Consider the following 21345-nt stretch of genomic DNA (forward strand, 5'->3'; position numbering starts at 1 on the left):
TATTTTTAATTTAAAGTGCATTACATTTTGGTCCAGAAACGCTTGATCTATTAAATGAGGGTTGCCAGACACCGCTATCTTCCAGAGAATGAAAGGAGGCAGATTAGATGGGAGTGATGCCAGTGGTATTTAAAGGAATTTTTCAGGCTAAAAAAAAATTGATGATCAGCTTTTGGAGTAAAATATCAATTAAAACTCAGCAGGGGTCAGACGCTTATGCCCTTGGCCGTTCCACTGTTTAGAGGTTGTAGCATTCGCTAAGCCCTGCAGCCTCTTCAGTACTTACCAAGAACTGTGCCATACATTTGTGCAGTGGCTGTGCTTGGTGTTGTGACTTGTCACATTCACTTTAATAGGACTGAGATGTCAGCAGTCCATGTGAACAATGAACATGACATGGAGTTGAACTCAATGATCACCTCAACCATCTGCTGATCTGCAGGGGACCCAGGTGTTGGATCGCCACAAATCTTCAATTGATGTCATATCCTAAAAGCACTTTAAATTAATTGTTAATTGATTTGACTTTTTTTCTGCAAATTTTCCCCTCGGATTTCACCTTTTGCAATACATAGGTAAAATCTGCAGAATCTTTTTGTTCTGCACTAACTGTACCCTGAGTGTTGATCTGCATGTTACTATAACGTTACAGTAATCCTTAAGTACAATGCAGTGGACATGTAGTGACAGCTACGAGATGTATCTGAATGACCTCGGAATTCATATTCTCCTAACCAACATCAATCCTTTTCACTGTAGAAAAGTAACCAGGCTTTTCTTTTTTTTCCAGCCCCCCCTCCTATAGGAAACCACTAAGCTACGACCGAGGTGATGACGACCAGGACAACTATGAAAGCACATACCGATCAAAGTATTCCTCACGGAGCTACCTGAGCGACAGTGACACAGAAACCAAATCCACTGAACCCTTGTCCTAATCAAATTGGGGATGTGAACAGTGCCACCTATAGGAATGGGAGAATATTGCCATGGACTGGGAAATGCAGTTTCTAGATGATGTATCCTTGGAGCAGTGTGTGAGAAGGACGACATGCACCTCAATACATCTCGACACGAACCTAAGGAAGACCCCCATTCTTGCCACCAACTGCATGGGCTCATTTCTGCGTTTAACGTTGCAGGGTGCTTTCATTGGATTGTCTTTTACTTTTATTTGTTGATGGTTGGTGGAAATGGAGAAGAGAATCCGATAAATTATTATTTTCATGTACTGTTTTCTGCATCTTATTTCACCCCTCGGTGGAACAGTGGATTTTCGATAGCTGGGATTTCTCATTGTCCGTGGTCTCTATGCTCTCTGTATATGTAACATTGGGAGAGTACGCAGTCCTGGCTGCTCCTGATGGGGGCTCCCAGCTGAATGGTGCCTTTTTCTGCCCTCTTTTAGTATGGGAGACCACATTGCAATGCTTTCTAGACCCCTTAAAGTGATCACCCTGTATCTTTTTATTTACATATGTTTATTATGTATATACAGTTGTTATCCTGGTCGGCAGGTATAATGTAACGGATCACTCGGGCTGGATCTGGTGGGGTCATAGTTCAGAATGTGGACAATACACAGAGGCATGCTGCAATATAGAGGCATCTGACAATGGCTGACATCCTCTAAGCCAAGGCTTAATGTGATGTTCTGTAACGCACAGTATTCTCAAGCTCCTTGCTTGCCACCGGCCTGACACAAAGCCATTACATTGGTATAGACACGACTTAATACCAATGAATATAAAATCATTATGGCCAAATGAATTGTATGTAGATGTAAAATTCTCCTTGTAATCGATCTACAGATCAATTCTACATACAAGGCTTGCAGCATGATCCGTTACCATTGGCTGAAAATTGCTTCTCACTTGCTACAGTGTAACAGTGAAGCCATCTTTTTTAGCGCTGCAATTGTCAAGATCCACGGAGGGCCACCGCCAATCCCATATTTAGAATGATCTCTTGCCGTTTTATATCTCCTGCATGTGCTGGAGCTGTAGATCGAAATCAAAATTCGGGTAGACGTCAGCACAGTCTTCTGTTTCTGTTGTCTCAGGAGTCCAGGAAGCTAAGATTGCGGTTGCTGTTTGCAGGACAGGCATTTAATAGTTGCTTAAGGATACGTTCACATCTGTGTCACTGAGCCCGTTCTTCTGGTCCGTTGTAGGACCAAAAGAACGTATTAAACAACAAAATGGATCCATCAAATGGCAGACAGTGAATCCTGAGGGACCCCATTGACTATAACGGGGTCCTTTGGTTATCTGTTATTTTCTGCCTTACAACGCTGGACAGAAAAGGTCAGAGATGTGAACATAGACTTATAGACTTACCAGTGATGTGAAGGAAACGCTATGGTTATTTGTGAAGAATATCAGTTAGTAAGCAAAAGACATTCAGAGTGAATATTCTCCATTAAATGCCATTATTATTTTCTAAATGGGTTGTAAATTTCTATCAACACATCTTCATGGTGGTTAAAGCTTAGGTTTTCTGCTACAGAGCTCTAAATCCTTGGCAGACATAGAATTAATACCATCTGTCTGCCACTAGAGGGAGTCTGGAGTATAGGAGTTTACTGCTTACTCTTCTACAATGAATTCAATAATAAGACAGTCTGCAGTAAGCTCCTGTGCTCCCTCTAGTGGTGGCTGCTTGAAGCTTTAATGTTATGTTTTTAAATGGATGGTCCAGTTTATATTTTCAAGTCCATTTCTGACATTGAATGGATAGGATGTAAGAAGAACTTGGTATTAAAGATTTCAGGCTCATGATTATAGTAGAAAAATTAGTATTAAACTAATCCCGTCTTCCTAGTAAAGAAATGCAAAGGTAACCACAGACTTTACTTCCTCTGGGCAAACAGTAGCCTAGATCTCAGCTTCCGGACTTACCTGATCAGATTGTTCTTAACTGTTCTCTGCTCTTAATATAAAAGTGTTGAGTCGGCTTCTAATAAAATTCATGAGAATGCAGCCTGTCAAAAAACTATCACCTAGTGACATCACCGAGGCATGAGGCACGGCATGCTTGGGTGAAATTACCCTTTAAGGACGCTGGGTCCTATTTATATGATGAAATTAACTCTTTGTGGTCTGGCATACATTATACAGAGATTGCCTTGATTTATTTTATTTTTCTTCAGATTACCACTTTATTCTGTTTCAGTAAACTGTGCAATAAAAAGTACAATTTTACTTAAAGAGAGAAAAAAAAATCCTCCTGTTAAATTGTCATTTTCCATTATGTGATTCCTCTTCCAAATATTAAACATGAAGGGCGCCTCTATCCTTATTTCTGGTATGTAATATTTTCTAGATCTTCAGAACTGTTAAATCCAGATTTTAGTGGGAATTTTTAAATTTTTTTTTTTTCTGCAGAGTTTTATATATATATATATATATATATTTTCTTTGTGCCCTCAACAGGCTAAAGTAGGAATAATCTTTACACTGCAGATTTTGCAGAAATGGCCCAGTCCTGTGAAAACCACACGCTGTATATGTCCCTGGTGGATGGTCTATCTCGCATGAAGATGGGGTAGGAAAGGGGTTATATATATCCATACTATGGATGTGCTTGAGCTGCAGCTTTTTTATCAATTGTGTGCAGTTAAATAAAAAAGAAAAAATGAAACCGGCCTGGCTGTGTATAGTTTACTTTTACATCTGAAGCGTGAAGTAATGGTGAGAATAATAAGTGTATCAGTGCGGTCCGGGTTATTCTGTAGAACCCATAATCCTGTATGTACAATATACACATCACTACAATACAGTCCTATTACTCAGGCAACAAACTTTGCATAAATGAATAGTACAGTCATGGCCAAAAGTTTTGAGAATGACACAAATATTATATTTTCACATCATCTGCTGCCCTCTGGTTTTTATGTGTGTTTGTCAGATGTTTTTATCACATACAGAAATAGAATTGCAATCATATTATGAGTAACAAAAGCTTATATTGACAGAATGAGTTAATGCAGCAAGTCAATATTTGCAGTGTTGACCCTTCTTCTTCAGGACCTCTGCAATTCTCCCTGGCATGCTCTCAATCAACTTCTGGACCACATCCTGACTGATGGCAGTCCATTCTTGCACAATCAATGCTTGCATTTTGTCAGAATTTGTAGGTTTTTGTTTGTCCACCCGTCTCTTGATGATTGACCACAAGTTCTCAATGGGATTAAGATCTGGGGAGTTTCCAGGCCATGGACCCAAAATCTCTGTTTTGTTCCCTGAGCCATTTAGTTATCACGTTTGCTTTATGGCAAGGTGCTCCATCATGCTGGAAAAGGCATTGTTGATCGCCAAACTGCTCTTGGACGGTTGGGAGAAGTTGATCTTGGAGGACATTCTGCTACCATTCTTTATTCATAGCTGTGTTTTTAGGCTAGACTGTGAGAGAGCCGATTCCCTTGGCTGAGAAGCAACCCCACACATGAATGGTTTCAGGATGCTTTACAGTTGTCATGAGTCAAGATTGGTGGTAGCGTTCACCTCGTCTTCTCCGAATTAGCTGTTTTCCAGATGTCCCAAACAATCAAAAAGGGGATTCATCAGAGAAAATGACTTTACCCCAGTCCAGTCCACTCGCTGTACCTTTTGCAGAATATCAGTCTGTCCTTGATGTTTTTTCTGGAGAGAAATGGCTTCTTTGCTGCCCTCCTTGAGACCAGGCCTTGCTCCAAGAGTCTCCGCCTCACAGTGCGTGCAGATGCACTCACACCTGCCTGCTGCCATTCCTGAGCAAGCTCTGCACTGCTGGTAGCCCGATCTCGCAGCTGAAACACCTTTAAGAGACGGTCCTGGTGCTTGCTGGTCTTTCTTGGGCGCCCTGGAGCCGTTTTGCCAACAATGGAACCTCTTTCCTTGAAGTTCTTGATGATGCAATAGATTGTTGACTGAGGTGCAATCTTTCTAGCTGCGATACTCTTCCCTGTTAGGCCATTTTTGTGCAGTGCAATGATGACTGCACGTGTTTCTTTAGAGATAACCATGGTTAACAGAAGAGAAACAATGATGCCAAGCACCAGCCTCCTTTTAAAGTGTCCAGTGGTGTCATTCTTACTTAATCATGACAGATTGATCTCCAGCCCTGTCCTCATCAACACCCACACCTGTGTTAATGGAGCAATCACTGAAACGATGTTAGCTGGTCCTTTTAAGGCAGGGCTGCAATGATGTTGAAATGTGTTTTGGGGGATAAAGTTCATTTTCTAGACGAATATTGACTTTGCAAGTAATTGCTGTTAAGCTGATCACTCTTTATAACATTCTGGAGTATATGCAAATTGCCATTAGAACAACTGAAGCAGTAGACTTTGTAAAAATTAATATTTGTATCATTCTCAAAACTTTTGGCCATGACTGTACAGGTGAGAAAAGTTGTAGCTTATCTTGTGTAGGTTCACACTAGGGTTGTGCTCTCGGTCTTTGAGGCCTGCTGGCGGAGCCAAATGATGGAAATCCAGACTGCTAAAACAGAGGTTACACATGGACATTGGCAGACCCCAATGACTATAATGAGGTCCGCGGTTTTCAAACTGAAAGTGGTGAAGTGAAAAGTCCTCCAAGATTTTGGTCCATTTCTGCAATGGAGTCTCCAGCACATAAGTGAACTCAGCCTTTATCCAAAAGAAATACGTCTTGCAGCTCTTACCCGCCTTCTTATCTCTCTACTGAAATAGCTATCACTGTGAAAATCACTGCGCTAACCATCTCCAGACTGTAGGTCACATGACTCAGCTTTATAGAAGTCTATGGAAGATAAGGACTGAGTGCAGGAGCCAAAAAGAAAACACAGGCTTAGTCAGATAATGGAACTGAATATAAAGGATTTATCACAAGCAGAGAACTTAATTCACATCAGAATGTGCCTGTGCTTCTCTGTATATGTCCTGCATACTCCTGGGACCAATTCTGAGTGCGAGAGAGACAGTAAGGCCTCATTCCCATGTGATGGCCGGTTTAAAACCCATAAAAGTCTACAGATGTAGTTACATATTTGTTTTATTTAACAGACGTTGAAAACTGTTGTTGCAATAAACTGACTTTCTATAGTTTTACCATTTTGATGGATTAAATAAAAAGTAGACATGTGAATATACCCATAGACTTCACAGTTATGTGAATACGGCCTTATGGAGCTGGTTCTCTGTACTAGTTTAGAGAGCTACAGATTCCAGATACAGAATACAACGGGGAAAACTGCTAAAACTACAGAATGTGAGTCACAGGAGGAAAAGAAATAGTGTTACTTATCACATACAGCTTATATGTTACGACTGTTTAACCTCAAATCAGCTGAAATTAAAGGTATGCTGTAAAGCCCTACCCCCGAGGAACGCCTGCTAAATCTACCGAAATGCCCATTTTGAATCAAGTTGGCATCCGCTTCTCCCCTTAAAGGGATGTTTTATTGCCAGTCCTATAATAAATAGAGATGAGCGAACACTAAAATGTTCGAGGTTCGAAATTCGATTCGAACAGCCACTCACTGTTCGAGTGTTCGAACGGGTTTCGAACCCCATTATAGGCTATGGGGAACATATACTTGTTAAGGGGGAAACCCAAATCCGTGTCTGGAGGGTCACCAAGTCCACTATGACACCCCAGGAAATGATACCAACACCCTGGAATGACACTGGGACAGCAGGGGAAGCATGTCTGGGGGCATAAAAGTCACTTTATTTCATGGAAATCCCTGTCGGCTTGCGATTTTCGCAAGCTAACTTTTTCCCATAGGAATGCATTGGACAGCACTGATTGGCCAGAGTACGGAATTCGACCAATCAGCGCTGGCTCTGCTGGAGGAGGCGGAGTCTAAGATCGCTCCACACCAGTCTCCATTCAGGTCCGACCTTAGACTCCGCCTCCTCCGGCAGAGCCAGCACTGGTTGGCCGAAGGCTGGCCAATGCATTCCTATGGGTATGCAGAGACTTAGCAGTGTTGAGCCAGTTCTGCTCAACTACACCATGTGCCGGTCAGCCCATCAGATGTAGCAGAGCCGAGGGTGCACTAGAACCCTTATGCACACTCGGCTCTGCTACATCAGATGTAGTAGAGCCGAGGGTGCACTGCAACCCCTTTGCACACTCAGCTCACGCTAATAGAATGCATTGGCCAGCGCTGATTGGCCAATGCATTCTATTATCCTGATGAAGCAGAGCTGAATGTGTGTGCTTAGCTCAACTACTCCACCGGCATAGTTGAGCTAAGCACACACATTCAGCTCTACTTCATCAGGCTAATAGAATGCATTGGCCAGCGCTGATTGGCCAGAATACGGAATTCGACCAATCAGCGCTGGCTCTGCTGGAGGAGGCGGAGTCTAAGATCGCTCCACACCAGTCTCCATTCAGGTCTGACCTTAGACTCCGCCTCCTCTGGCAGAGCCAGCGCTGATTGGCCGAAGGCTGGCCAATGCATTCCTATGGGTATATAGAGACTCAGCAGTGTTGAGCCAGTTCTGCTCAACTACACCGTGTGCCGGTCAGCCCATCAGATGTAGCAGAGCCGAGGGTGCACTAGAACCCTTATGCACCCTTGGTTCTGCTACATCTGATGTAGCAGAGCCGAGTGTGCACAAGGGTTCTAGTGCACCCTCGGCTCTGCTACATCTGATGGGCTGACCGGCACACGGTGTAGTTGAGCAGAACTGGCTTAACACTGCTAAGTCTCTGCATTCCCATAGGAATGCATTGGCCAGCCTTCGGCCAATCAGCGCTGGCTCTGCCGGAGGAGGCGGAGTCTAAGGTCGGACCTGAATGGACACTGGTGTGGAGCGATCTTAGACTCCGCCTCCTCCAGCAGAGCCAGCGCTGATTGGTCGAATTCCGTACTCTGGCCAATCAGCGCTGTCCAATGCATTCCTATGGGAAAAAGTTTATCTCACAAAAATCACAATTACACACCCGATAGAGCCCCAAAAAGTTATTTTTAATAACATTCCTACCTAAATAAAGGTTATCCCTAGCTATCCCTGCCTGTACAGCTATCCCTGTCTCTTAGTCACAAAGTTCACATTCTCATATGACCCGGATTTGAAATCCACTATGTCTAAAATGGAGGTCACCTGATTTCGGCAGCCAATGACTTTTTCCGATTTTTTTCGATGCCTCCGGTGTCGTAATTCCTGTCCCACCTCCCCTGCGCTGTTATTGGTGCAAAAAAAGCGCCAGGGAAGGTGGGAGGGGAATCAAATTTTTTTGGAGTTTGCCACGTGATGTTCGATTCGAATCGAACACATCGAACAGCCTAATATCCGATCGAACATGTGTCCGATAGAACACTGTTCGCTCATCTCTAGTAATAAACAGGATGGTTAGGAGATATCCAACAATACACATTATATACAGTGTCTATTTTTATGTGACCTAGTCAATCTTTTCCATCATGGTGCCAGACGCATTCCTGTATGTACATTACTACACTTTTTTTTTTTTTTCCCATTTGCACTCCATGTTCCAACCTTTACAGATATAAACCATCTCCTTGCAGGTGACTTCAGTTTAAGTCACTGAAACAAACTTGTGGTATCCCAGCAGATTACTCCGAACCGATGACGTCACATCACGTCACCTGAAACTCACATCTAATGTCACAACAGCGTACACTAGGTTCGTCAGGCTTCCGATTTTACAAGAACCTTGTCAAGTGGTCTCTGAATAGAGACTCTGATGAAGCAGTGAAACTAGCCTTACGTCACTAAAATGTCACTGTGATGTCACCATAGCTGAATGTAATATAATTGCAGTAATACATTTCACAGCAGTGTAACTGTACAAAAACCACCAATGATGTCACAGCACCTTATTGGCATAGAATAGTTGGGACGAGCATATCGTGGTAGCTAACCTAACTAAAATCTAATGTCACAACAATACAGTCCTATGAAAAAGTTTGGGCACCCCTATTAATCTTAATCATTTTTAGTTCTAAATATTTTGGTATTTGCAGCAGCCATTTCAGTTTGATATATCTAATAACTGATGGACACAGTAATATTTCAGGATTGAAATGAGGTTTATTGTACTAACAGAAAATGCGCAATATGCATTAAACTAAAATTTGACCGGTGCAAAAGTATGGGCACCTCAACAGAAAAGTGACATTAATATTTAGTAGATCCTCCTTTTGCAAAGGTAACAGCCTCTAATCGCTTCCTGTAGCTTTTAATCAGTTCCTGGATCTTGGATGAAGGTATTTAGGACCATTCCTCATTACAAAACAATTCAAGTTCAGTTAAGTTTGATGGTCGCTGAGCATGGACAGCCCACTCTCAAATGATCTGAAAACAAAGAATGTTCAACATAGTTGTTCAGGGGAAGGATACAAAACGTTGTCTCAGAGATTTAACCTGTCAGTTTCCACTGTGAGGAACATAGTAAGGAAATGGAAGACCACAGGGACAGTTCTTGTTAAGCCCAGAAGTGGCAGGCCAAGAAAAATATCAGAAAGGCAGAGAAGAAGAATGGTGAGAACATTCTAATTGGAATTACAGCTCTGTAATATGTAGCTTCCTCTTTTTCAAGGGACCAAAAGTAATTGGACAGTTATCTCAAAAGCTCTAATTAGGCTGCATGGGCTGTTCCCTCAATAATCCATCATCCACTGAGCAGGTAAAAGGTTTGAAGTTGATTCCAGGTGTGGCATTTGGATTTGGAAGCTGTTCCTGTGAACCCACAACATGCGGTCAAAGGAAGGAGCTCCCAATGGAAGTAAAACCAACCATTATTAGTGCAAGATAAGAAAAAACTCCGGAGCTCACCGTGAGGTATACTGTAGGATCTTCGGAGTGCACGATTAGCTTCCTGGACTAGAGAAGCATGGATACTGATATGTAGAAGTAGAGGTAGATCGGCATCACTCCAATAGATTTAAAATTGAACTTTAATCCATGATGATAATAAAATTACAAACATGAAGAAGTACAGAAAAAGTTGGAAAACCAGAAAAAAAATGCTCAAACAATCTGTTCCTTAGCCATAGCGTGTTTGGCTCCCGACTGATGGCTGGTTTTTAAAGCATGATACTGGGCTCAAAAACATGTTTGCACTTTACTCATTAATGTGTATACTACCCACTTCTTGTTGGGAGTATTTAGGTTCTTTAATTTCTATTTTTCTTACCTGGGGAGTTTTTGGCTGCGCAGTGTCTGGGGTGGCATCCTGGCGCTGCGGGGTTGTCCTGTCGTGAGTATTGGTGCACACCTTCTGACTTGCACGTGCGCACTGATGGTAGGCAGCTTTATCTCCTGGTTGATTAGTCTGTCCTCCCATTTGCACCTGGGAGGAGTGGTCTCTACTCTGTATTTAAACCCATGCCTCCCATGGTTCTGTGCTGAGTGTCGCTTTTACAGAGCTAGGCCTTAGCAGGAGGAGTAGGTGGTTATCTTGGATAGAGGAAGTTCCGTGGTTGGTTTTTGGGAGGTTTGGGTGAACGAGTTGGTTTGTGTGTTTTCCCTTCTGTGTTCACCAATCCTCCCTCTGTGTATAATTGACTGTGTGAGTGAATTGCCTTATCCTTTGATTTCTACTCAGTTTCCCTGTGTTTGTTTCCTAGTGTATGGTTCCTTCCCATATTGGTTTGGGGGAATCCTTTCCCACATTTTTCCTGTGTGCTGCTTGTGTTGTTAGTCAGCGCACACCCTTGTCAGTCCCTGTCAGTAGCAGCTTCACTTGTTCGTTAGGGGTGACCCCTTTAATCTCCAGTCCCTAGAGGTCTTATAGGGCATTCCTTCTCCCACTTCCCTCTAGGCCTACGGAATCAGTGAGAGAGGAGCTGTCGGGGTCAGGCTTAGCCTGAGTACAGCCGACCCACACCCGTGAGGCAGGGACCGGGATAGCTAGTGGGAGTAGTGCAGGGCGAGATTCCCTACTGCTATCCCTTAGCCCCGTTGCAGCTACCTGGACTGACATAACAGTACACTCAGCCGGTAAAAAAAAAAAAAAAAAGATTCGTTTGCATTATGACGGACCTGAAACAGTTGTACCAGGCGGTGCAGCAGATTTCCACTGAGATGGAGGGGATCAAGCTACGAATGGATGCCATCCAAGCTTCTGACGTATCTCAGTTACAGCAGTTGGCTCAACACACAGCCTCTCAGGTGAAGGGCATACAGAGGCAGGTGAGTAGCGCCCCTGTGGGTCGGCCTCTGGAGCCAAAAGTCAGCTTACCTGAACCCTTCCGAGGTAAGAGGTCAGATTTTTTCCGATTTCAAAAGGACTGTCTTTTGTATTTCCGGCTACGGCCGTTTTCCTCCGGTTCTGAGGTACAGAGAGTTGGGATTATTATTACTTTATTGAGAGATGATCCCCTCATCTGGGCACATTCGTTACCAGCCGACTCAGCTTGCTTACTAACTGTAGAGGCGTTTTTCTCCACAATGGGGTTACTGTATGACGACCCAGACAGGGTACGCACGGCTGAGTATAACCTACGACGTGTGGTGTAAGGGGATCACGCTATAGAGAAATATTGCACAGAGTTTCGTAGGTGGGCAGCAGAAGTACACTGGAATGACCCCGCTCTACTTAGTCAGTTTGAGACAGGGCTCTCGGACCAGGTTAAAGACCATCTAGTTTCTCACCCTGTTCCGGGAGATCTAGATGAGGCCATGCAGCTGGCAATTAGAGTTGGACGGCGCCTCCGGGAGCGTGGAGACAAGAATCCTGGGGGGCTTAGCCCTCCTCAATTCTCTGTTTTTAGAGAGGACCCGGGGGAACAACCCATGCAGATTGGGGCCACTGTGCGAAGTGCAAGACCCAAGAGTGAAGGGTCCCGCACAGTACGCTGTTTTGTGTGTGGAGGGATGGGATATGTAGCAAGGGTATGCCCCTCCAGAGAATGGTTCGCCAAGGAGAGTAATAACCCCAGGTCTATTGAGGGTAAAGGGAGAAAACCTACTAAGGAGGGAGGTGTGCATATTTCCTGTACTCAGACTGCCGGGTTGACCCTTGAAGGATGGGTAAATGGGCAGAAGTGCCGGATTTTGGTTGATTGTGGTTCGGCAGTCAACCTTATTGACTCAGAGTTTTGTGAGCAATTAAGGGTGAGTCCTTTGGTCTTGGAGTCTCAGATACCGGTGTGGGCTATTGATAAGACCCCTCTACAGCAAGCTGTCATCTCCAAACAGGTGGAGGGTCTGGAGTTTATTGTGGGTGGCTGTTAAATATCTTGTATTTGCCGGTGAGACTTGTGTCCACTGTTAAATATCCGGACCTGGCCTTGTCCACGATAGGAAGAAGTCAGCTTGTTATAAATCAGTGTAGAGGTTTATTAATATCTTGAAGGAAAACACAGGAACAGGGAAAATGTCCAAATAACACAAATATCAGTCAATTGTCAATAGCTTACATCTTCAGAGAAGTTAAATCATCTGGATATCTTGTAGTTACAGCTTGGTTCATGCTTGTCATCTGGTTGGTGGACTTGGGCTGGTTACGACGTCCATGGATGTCCATCTGCCTGGACCACCCACCCTGGTGTTCCCAAAGACAGACCTCCTGGTCTTCCCCTGGTCTTCCCAAAGACAGACCCAGACATGTGTATTTCTTACTCATTTATATTCATGAGTGGGTGTTACCTTCCATCTTGTAGCTATGTAAGGAGATTTCTAAAATGGTCTACTCTAACCGCACCCATGCACCCAAAATATAAGACTATGATGTCAGTAGAGTGTTAACCCCATGTCTGCTAGAGAATATTGTAAATATATAATATTTAACATTTCCCCCTTTTGAGAGTGAAATATCTGTTTGAACTCTCAAGATATACCATACAACAATATTCATTCAATTAGATTATATCTTCTTTCTTCTTTGCTGAATACTGGAACTTAATTTTCATTAATTGTCCATATAATAAACATCATATATCAACATATATATCTTTATATCTATATGTATGAATATATATGTGTAATTTACTTGTGATGACAAATTGCAACATAACTCTGAAATATAATGTGATTATTAATTACCATTCTATAGACAATCACAATATTTATTCTTTAGTTAGAACTTTTCACCAATTATACTAAACATATGTTCCTATATGAATGTGTTATATTATACTTAATCATACATTTTCTAAAGTTTAATCACTTTATTTCCTTTTTAATAAGATATTATTTTATTTTAAACATTCATTTATTAAATATCATTGTGTTCTTTATCTGAGACACAATATTAACCTTTATTCAGAAAAACGTATGTGCCTAAAGTTTCCTCTTAACACCTCGTCTCTTCACAGATTCCTGTGACCTTCTTAACCTTTCAGATACCTCCAATACCAAGAATAGAGACAACACTTGTGCCAACACACTCTTGTCTCTGTCTTAAACTTAACTGTATATATTCTTGTGTACTGGCTGTATATGAATACCATATATATGAAATAAGTATATAAACATAAACTTTTCAAAATATGTCACATCCTATAATCAGAAGTTTGAAGAATAAACCAGAGACTATCTCTCTTGATATCCCATATCCTTTGATGATATTATGCTTCTCCTTTCATGAAGATGATTAGCTTATCTCATTTGCATATAAGACATATTTTTCCCAATGTTTGTTTTCCCAATGTTTGTTTTCCCAATGTTTGTAGATGTTGATGTGTGTAAGTGTATGCAAGTGTGTGTGTACATGTAAGAATACATAATGAATAATAATACAATAAATCAATACTGCAATACTGGCTATAGCTAACTAGATTTTCCCACCATAACTAATATATTTATTATCCCATGATCCAATTACCACAATAAACCTTTATTATTTGTCAGGTTTGAACAAATATATTGAAGATTATCTGTATCTTCTCAAAAGCTACTTTTTCCTACAGAATGTTCACCTAAAATAACCTTGCTTTGTAGTGCAGCTGTCACCTTTTCTCTCAGCTCATGTGACTTAAACACTTGGTTTTCCTGTAGGTATAAACATATGAGGTTCCTTTCAATGGATTTCACATATATTTGCTAATTTCCCAATTTAATATAGAGGATCATATAAGATAAAAAATAGAAAGAAATAGAAAAAGAAAATAGAAATAGAAAATAGAAAGAAATAGAAAATAGAAAGAAAATAGACGTCTCTTTGTTGGATATATTTTCCTTTTTTCCTTGTTGGATGCATCCTGATTTTCTTAGGCCTATTTGTGATGTCACAGATCTGTTGTATACACCAGTGGACACATAACACACATAACACTTATACTGACCAGCCCATCAGGGTCACAGGTCACAATGTGTTGCTGTCAATCAACTGACCACATGAACGAACACTTATTCTCACAGTAAGTAAGAGCTCCATGCCTAGTTGCATGCCTTCATACATAATGGATTATAACTTGAAAATCCTAAAAACATGGACTTTACATGAAACTATTGAAAAACATGCTTGAGGTAAGTTAGAACTTCTATCACTTTATCATGCATTGTTATTAGTCACACCATGTGAAATTAGTTTACTCATTAATAGTTAGACACTCCATGTATTCTTTTGGCTATAAGGAAAGAATGATGAATGAATGGACATCACTGATTGAACTGATCCATTTTTCCATATATCTATATCTGATGAGAAAAAATAGATAAACTTTAGCAAAAACCAAATTAATACAATAATGATTTTAACCAATGGAAAATTTAATAACTTTATGGATCCCTAGTACTATTTGATCATATTCATATAATGTACATAACATGTTCCTCCTCTCTCTGCATCCAGAGAGTGGACTATGACAAAAATCTGTCACCACACATCAGGCTCTCCTCCTATATGTGTGTGTATATATATAATAATATGATCCATAGTATTATTCACAATAGCATAATTAGGATTATTTTACAAACATTATCACATAATCATGTGGGTTATACCTGATCATTGGACTTCTCCTCATGTAAAAGGGATTTCTCTTTACATAGCCAGATAGTACATAAGTAAATACTCAATAGACAGTCATTCCTTCAGAGATACTTTTAAACTCGACCCCTGACCTTCCTGTCAATCACATCCCACAATAACTCCACCAGGTCATTAGAGAATGCCAAGCTTGCCCTTTTCCTAAAAATATTAGGTAGCTCAAATTCCTCTTGGTTACTGGGAAGATCTGACATTTTGGAGACAACTGGTACATTCCCAGATACATTCTTTTGCAGATACTCAATAGATTTGGCTGGCTGCAATTCTTTAATTTCAGTTAATAATGGAATTTCAATTTGTGGATTTTCTTGCATGGCATATGGTTTATATGCAACATGTAATTTCCTACGTTTCTCATAGATTTTGTCACTTTCCCTCCTATAAATAGGGGACACTTTAACATGATTTGACAGATGTCTCTTAATAGGCTTTGCTTTTTGCTTTGGACATACTCGATTTACATTTGACATATGTTTCTGATGTCTTCTGGCCATGTCCAATAAACTAGCAGCTTCAAATAAAGTCTTCTTATCTGACGCACTGGCAAGGGTGACTGCATCCAAGAATTTGAACTTTTTAACAAAACTTTTCACCATAGATGAAGAGTTCACCTTTTGAATGACAGTTTTGTATGTTCTCTCAAATTTAGACATGAATGCATATGTACATTCTTTTCTGCCAATCTTTATCTCATTCAGTATATCAGGTGTTGGCATGCTGTCACCTCTAGTGCACCAGATTAGTTTCTTTAATCTCTCCACATCACTGTCTTTTAACCATTCATTTGACTCATTATCATAAGACATTTTTGCAGACAAACGTTCTGTAAAATCAATAGGAAGCCATAATTTAAACAGTTTATTTCTCTGTTCAATATTTAGATCAAATTTCTCTGCATGGCTTTCAAAAATTTCTGAGTTTCTACACACATGGATCTTTACATCATATGTGGGAATGGCTTTACTCAGATTGATCAAATATTCCTGAGATTTTAATTTCAATTCAGTTTCTTGTATCATTTGTTCCTCACCATCTATGGCCATTACTGCCACATGGTGCTCTTTATCAACATATTGAGATTTCTCATCTGTCTGAACAGATTTATGCATACTATTACTTAATTTCTTTTCTGTTACCATGTCATTAAAAATCTTTACCAAAGAAGCTATATTCCTAAATACCTGCTTCTCTTTTGTAGAACAAATTCTATTTTCAATCTTAGAATTTGCCTGCTCACATTGTGTATACAAATCTTGCCATATACTCGCTAAATTGTCACTAGCCACAATTTTAAACTCAACGTTACATTTTTTAGACAATGACTCAAATTTTTCCATACTTTAAAAGTAAAATCTTTACTCACCACTGTAGAAAGCTTCACCTTTAGCTTGTCCTTGGAACAGTTGGTCCCTGTCATCAGAACGTCTCAGTACGTCTGGCACTTGTGGTCCTTCTGTGTTTCCTCACAGGCTTTCCTCACACAGGCTTCCGTATCATATAACACGTACAACAGTCATCTGTATCTCACCAATATAAGTTCTTTTTCGAAGTCTTCCTGAAGCTTGCAATTCATACAACTTGCAAAATACTCCTCTCTTCCCCCTTAATTGTAAGTGAACGGAACGAGAAAAACAGGAAAAAAAACGACCGTGCTGGCTCGCCACTGTTAAATATCTTGTATTTGCCGGTGAGACTTGTGTCCACTGTTAAATATCCGGACCTGGCCTTGTCCACGATAGGAAGAAGTCAGCTTGTTATAAATCAGTGTAGAGGTTTATTAATATCTTGAAGGAAAACACAGGAACAGGGAAAATGTCCAAATAACACAAATATCAGTCAATTGTCAATAGCTTACATCTTCAGAGAAGTTAAATCATCTGGATATCTTGTAGTTACAGCTTGGTTCATGCTTGTCATCTGGTTGGTGGACTTGGGCTGGTTACGACGTCCATGGATGTCCATCTGCCTGGACCACCCACCCTGGTGTTCCCAAAGACAGACCTCCTGGTCTTCCCCTGGTCTTCCCAAAGACAGACCCAGACATGTGTATTTCTTACTCATTTATATTCATGAGTGGGTGTTACCTTCCATCTTGTAGCTATGTAAGGAGATTTCTAAAATGGTCTACTCTAACCGCACCCATGCACCCAAAATATAAGACTATGATGTCAGTAGAGTGTTAACCCCATGTCTGCTAGAGAATATTGTAAATATATAATATTTAACAGTGGCCACAGGGAAGAGATTGACTTGTTCTTGTTGTCAAAGTTACCAGCACAAGTAGTTTTGGGGTGGCCCTGGCTGAAGCAGCATAACCCTATTATCAACTGGGAGACCGAGTCAGTAGTTTCTTGGGGGCAGGGGTGTAATGGTCGATGTCTGCCCATATCCGTTATGTCTTTGTCTATAGACAATTTGCCTCAAGAAATATGTGAGTTCAGGGAGGTCTTTGAGGAAAGGGCAGCCAAGACATTACTACCACATCGCACCTATGATTGCTCGATTAAATTTATACCTAATGCAGTGTTACCCAAGACAAGGTTGTACAATCTCACTATTCCGGAGAGGGAGGCGCTCAAAGAGTATATTGAGGGGAGTCTTGAGGTGGGGCATATTCGCCCATCTAAGTCCCCAGTAGCAGTGGGGTTTTTCTTTGTTAAGAAGAAAGATGGAGGGTTGCGCCCTTGTTTGGATTTTAGGGAGATTAACAAAATCACGGTGCGGAATCCCTATCCCATTCCGTTGATCTCGGATCTATTCAGCCAGATTACGGGAGCCCGCTGGTTTAGTAAAATAGATTTACGTGGGGCGTATAACTTGCTGAGAATCAAAAAGGGGGATGAGTGGAAAACAGCGTTTAACACACCCCTAGGACACTTTGAGAATCTTGTGATGCCTTTCGGTCTAACCAATGCGCCTGCGTTTTTTCAGAATTTTATTAATGATGTACTAAGTGCCGTCATAGGGAGGGGGGTTGTGGTCTATCTGGACGATATACTCATTTACACCCCGGATTTGGAGACTCATTGGGAGAGAGTGAGAGAGGTTTTAGATCTCCTGAGGGTTAACCAATTAAGTGCTAAGCTGGAGAAATGTGTGTTCGCGGTCAATAAATTATGTTTCCTTGGCTATATCCTATCGGACAAGGGGTTCGAGATGGACCCTGAGAAGGTCAGGGCAGTCTTGGAGTGGCCGCGACCCGAGAACCTAAAGGCGGTCCAACGGTTCTTGGGGTTCTCCAACTATTATCGCCAGTTTATCAAGGGATTTTCTGAGGTTGTGAAACCTATCTCGGACTTGACTAAGAAGGGGGCTGACTGTGCTAAGTGGTCGCCAGAGGCGCTAGCTGCGTTTGAAGAACTGAAGAAGCGATTCTCGTCCGCTCCCATTTTGAGACAGCCGGATGAGAGGTTGGCCTTCCGAGTGGAGGTGGATGCCTCCTCGGTGGGGGTGGGAGCAGTACTTTCTCAGGAGTTCGAGGAGGGTACGCATCCCTGTGCCTTCTTTTCTAAGAAATTCTCTGCCTCTGAACGGAATTATGACATCGGAGATAGGGAACTACTAGCAATTAAACTAGCGTTCGAACATTGGCGTCATTTCCTGGAGGGGGCCAGAAGGCCAGTCCAGGTATTTACTGACCACAAGAATTTGATTTATCTTGGGTCGGCGAAGAGATTAAATGCACGGCAGGCCAGATGGGCTCTATTTTTTGCGCGGTTCCATTTTAACGTGACTTATGTGCCGGGTTCAAAGAATGTTAAGGCTGATGCTTTATCCCGGTATATGTCGACTGAGGAGGAACGAGAGGCGCCTGCCACTATTCTTGGGGATGGAGTGGTGGTAGCAGTATTGGGCGCGAAATTGGAGAAGGCCTTGATCGAAGCGCAACACGCTGCACCTTCCAAGATACCTAGAAACAAGCTTTTTGTCCCAACTACTCTCCGACAAAGTCTCCTGAGGGAGTGTCACGAGTCGGTTCTTGCTGGTCACCCGGGGGTTTCAGAGACCATGAGATTGGTGTCTAGGAATTTTTGGTGGCCAGGGTGGAGTAAGGAGGTCTTGCAGTTTGTTCAAAATTGTTCGGTCTGTGCAAGAGCCAAGGCGTCGCATACCCGTCCCCACGGTCTTCTACATCCATTGGAACCTCCTAAGGCACCTTGGACTCATCTGTCTATGGATTTCATCACGGGCCTTCCGGTGTCTAAGGGTTTCACGGTCATTTGGGTAGTCGTTGACCGCTTCACGAAAATGTGCCATTTGATCCCGTTTTCCAGGCTGCCATGTGCCAAGACACTATCTGAGGCGTTTATTAAAGAGATTGTAAGGTTGCATGGTCTTCCTGAGGAGATCGTTTCGGACAGGGGACCGCAATTTGTGGCTAAATTCTGGCGGGCTTTTTGCAGCAGGTTGGGAGTTACACTGTCGTTTTCCTCCGGGTTTCACCCAGAGTCTAACGGACAAACAGAGAGGAAGAATCAGGATGTGGAACAGTTTTTGAGGTGTTTTGTTCGAGAGAACCAGAATAATTGGGCTGCCTTTCTCCCCCTGGCAGAATTTTCCCTTAACAACCATGATTCCAATGCCACAGGTACCACACCTTTTTTTTGTTCCGGTGGTAGACATCCTGTTTTCGGAGTATTTTCTTCCATTTCTTCCCCAGTTCCGGAGGAGGAGCTATTTTCTAAAAGGCTGCAAGGGGTATGGTCCCGTATCCGAGAGAATCTGGTGCGGGCGTCGCACCAGGCTAAGGTCCAGGCGGATCGGAAGAGAGGAGAGTTGCAGTTCTTCCCTGGTGAGATGGTTTGGTTGTCCACCAAGAATATCAGGTTGAAGGTTCCTAGCAAGAAGCTGGGTCCCAGATTTGTGGGTCCTTTTAAGATCATCAAGATGGTAAATGAAGTGGCGGCGCAGCTGCAACTACCTAAAAGGTGGAAGATAAACCGGGTCTTCCATGTCTGCTTGTTAAAGAAGGCCAAGAAGGGAACGTCTCCAGTTAAGGTTCCACCAGTTTCTGAGTCCGGGGAGTATGAGATATCCCGCGTTCTGGATAGCAAATATGTTCGGGGGAAGCTATGGTATCTGGTGGCATGGAAGGGATACGGTCCTGAGGATAATTCTTGGGTCCTGGAGTCGGATGTGTCAGCTCCCAGACTCGTGGAGAAATTCCACAAGGAGTTCCCGAAGAAGGATGCTCCTAGAGAATCCGGAGTCTTCTCCTTGAGGGGAGGATCCTGTTAGGAGTATTTAGGTTCTTTAATTTCTATTTTTCTTACCTGGGGAGTTTTTGGCTGCGCAGTGTCTGGGGTGGCATCCTGGCGCTGCGGGGTTGTCCTGTCGTGAGTATTGGTGCACACCTTCTGACTTGCACGTGCGCACTGCTGGTAGGCAGCTTTATCTCCTGGTTGATTAGTCTGTCCTCCCATTTGCACCTGGGAGGAGTGGTCTCTACTCTGTATTTAAACCCATGCCTCCCATGGTTCTGTGCTGAGTGTCGCTTTTACAGAGCTAGGCCTTAGCAGGAGGAGTAGGTGGTGTTCCGGGATAGAGGAAGTTCCGTGGTTGATTTTTGGGAGGTTTGGGTGAACGAGTTGGTTTGTGTGTTTTCCCTTCTGTGTTCACCAATCCTCCCTCTGTGTATAATTGACTGTGTGAGTGAATTGCCTTATCCTTTGATTTCTACTCAGTTTCCCTGTGTTTGTTTCCTAGTGTATGGTTCCTTCCCATATTGGTTTGGGGGAATCCTTTCCCACATGTTTCCTGTGTGCTGCTTGTGTTGTTAGTCAGCGCACACCCTTGTCAGTCCCTGTCAGTAGCAGCTTCACTTGTTCGTTAGGGGTGACCCCCTTTAGTCTCCAGTCCCTAGAGGTCTTATAGGGCATTCCTTCTCCCACTTCCCTCTAGGCCTGCGGTATCAGTGAGAGAGGAGCTGTCGGGGTCAGGCTTAGCCTGAGTACAGCCGACCCACACCCGTGAGGCAGGGACCAGGATAGCTAGTGGGAGTAGTGCAGGGCGAGATTCCCTACTGCTATCCCTTAGCCCCGTTGCAGCTACCTGGACTGACATAACACTTCTTATATCAAGTTCTAAATAAAGTTTCCTTATTTTGACACATTATATATTCAATAAACTCACAAAATATATTCAAATCTGCTTTATAGAGCAATACAAGGAGGATTTCATTGTCTGTGCTTTTGTATAACATACTTTTATATTTAGGGAAAATAATTATAGGAATTCATTGTTGTGTATATTTTATTACTATAATAATTGGGGTGACGTAAACCTGTGTTGTTTGTATTAATTTTTGAATGGTATAGAATAGATCATATTCATTTAGATGCCAACGTACAATGTAACACATAACTCTTTATTGTAAAACATAAAGAACACATTACAGAATACAAAC

General features: G+C 42.3%; 2 protein-coding genes across 10 annotated transcripts in view; one reads left to right on the plus strand and one right to left on the minus strand.

Annotated features, from left to right (window-relative positions):
• MYO18A (myosin XVIIIA) overlaps positions 1-3642 on the plus strand; it is a 243618-nt gene extending 239976 nt beyond the window's left edge. For 5 of the 9 annotated variants that reach the window (XM_075263713.1, XM_075263715.1, XM_075263716.1 and 2 more), the window contains one exon: positions 791-921. Coding sequence is in view for 4 of the 9 variants with exons in the window: in XM_075263717.1 (XP_075119818.1) it covers positions 791-938 (148 nt within the window). In the remaining 5 variants the exon portion in view is untranslated. Of the gene's footprint in view, positions 1-790 lie in introns of all 9 variants that reach the window. The other 4 variants (XM_075263717.1, XM_075263719.1, XM_075263718.1 and 1 more) reach the window with 1 other exon arrangement.
• PIPOX (pipecolic acid and sarcosine oxidase) overlaps positions 1-21345 on the minus strand; it is a 228954-nt gene that overhangs the window by 75612 nt on the left and 131997 nt on the right. The window lies entirely within an intron of this gene.

The sequence above is a fragment of the Leptodactylus fuscus genome, chromosome 2 (assembly GCF_031893055.1).
Source record: "Leptodactylus fuscus isolate aLepFus1 chromosome 2, aLepFus1.hap2, whole genome shotgun sequence".
In the NCBI taxonomy this organism is placed as follows: domain Eukaryota; kingdom Metazoa; phylum Chordata; class Amphibia; order Anura; family Leptodactylidae; genus Leptodactylus; species Leptodactylus fuscus.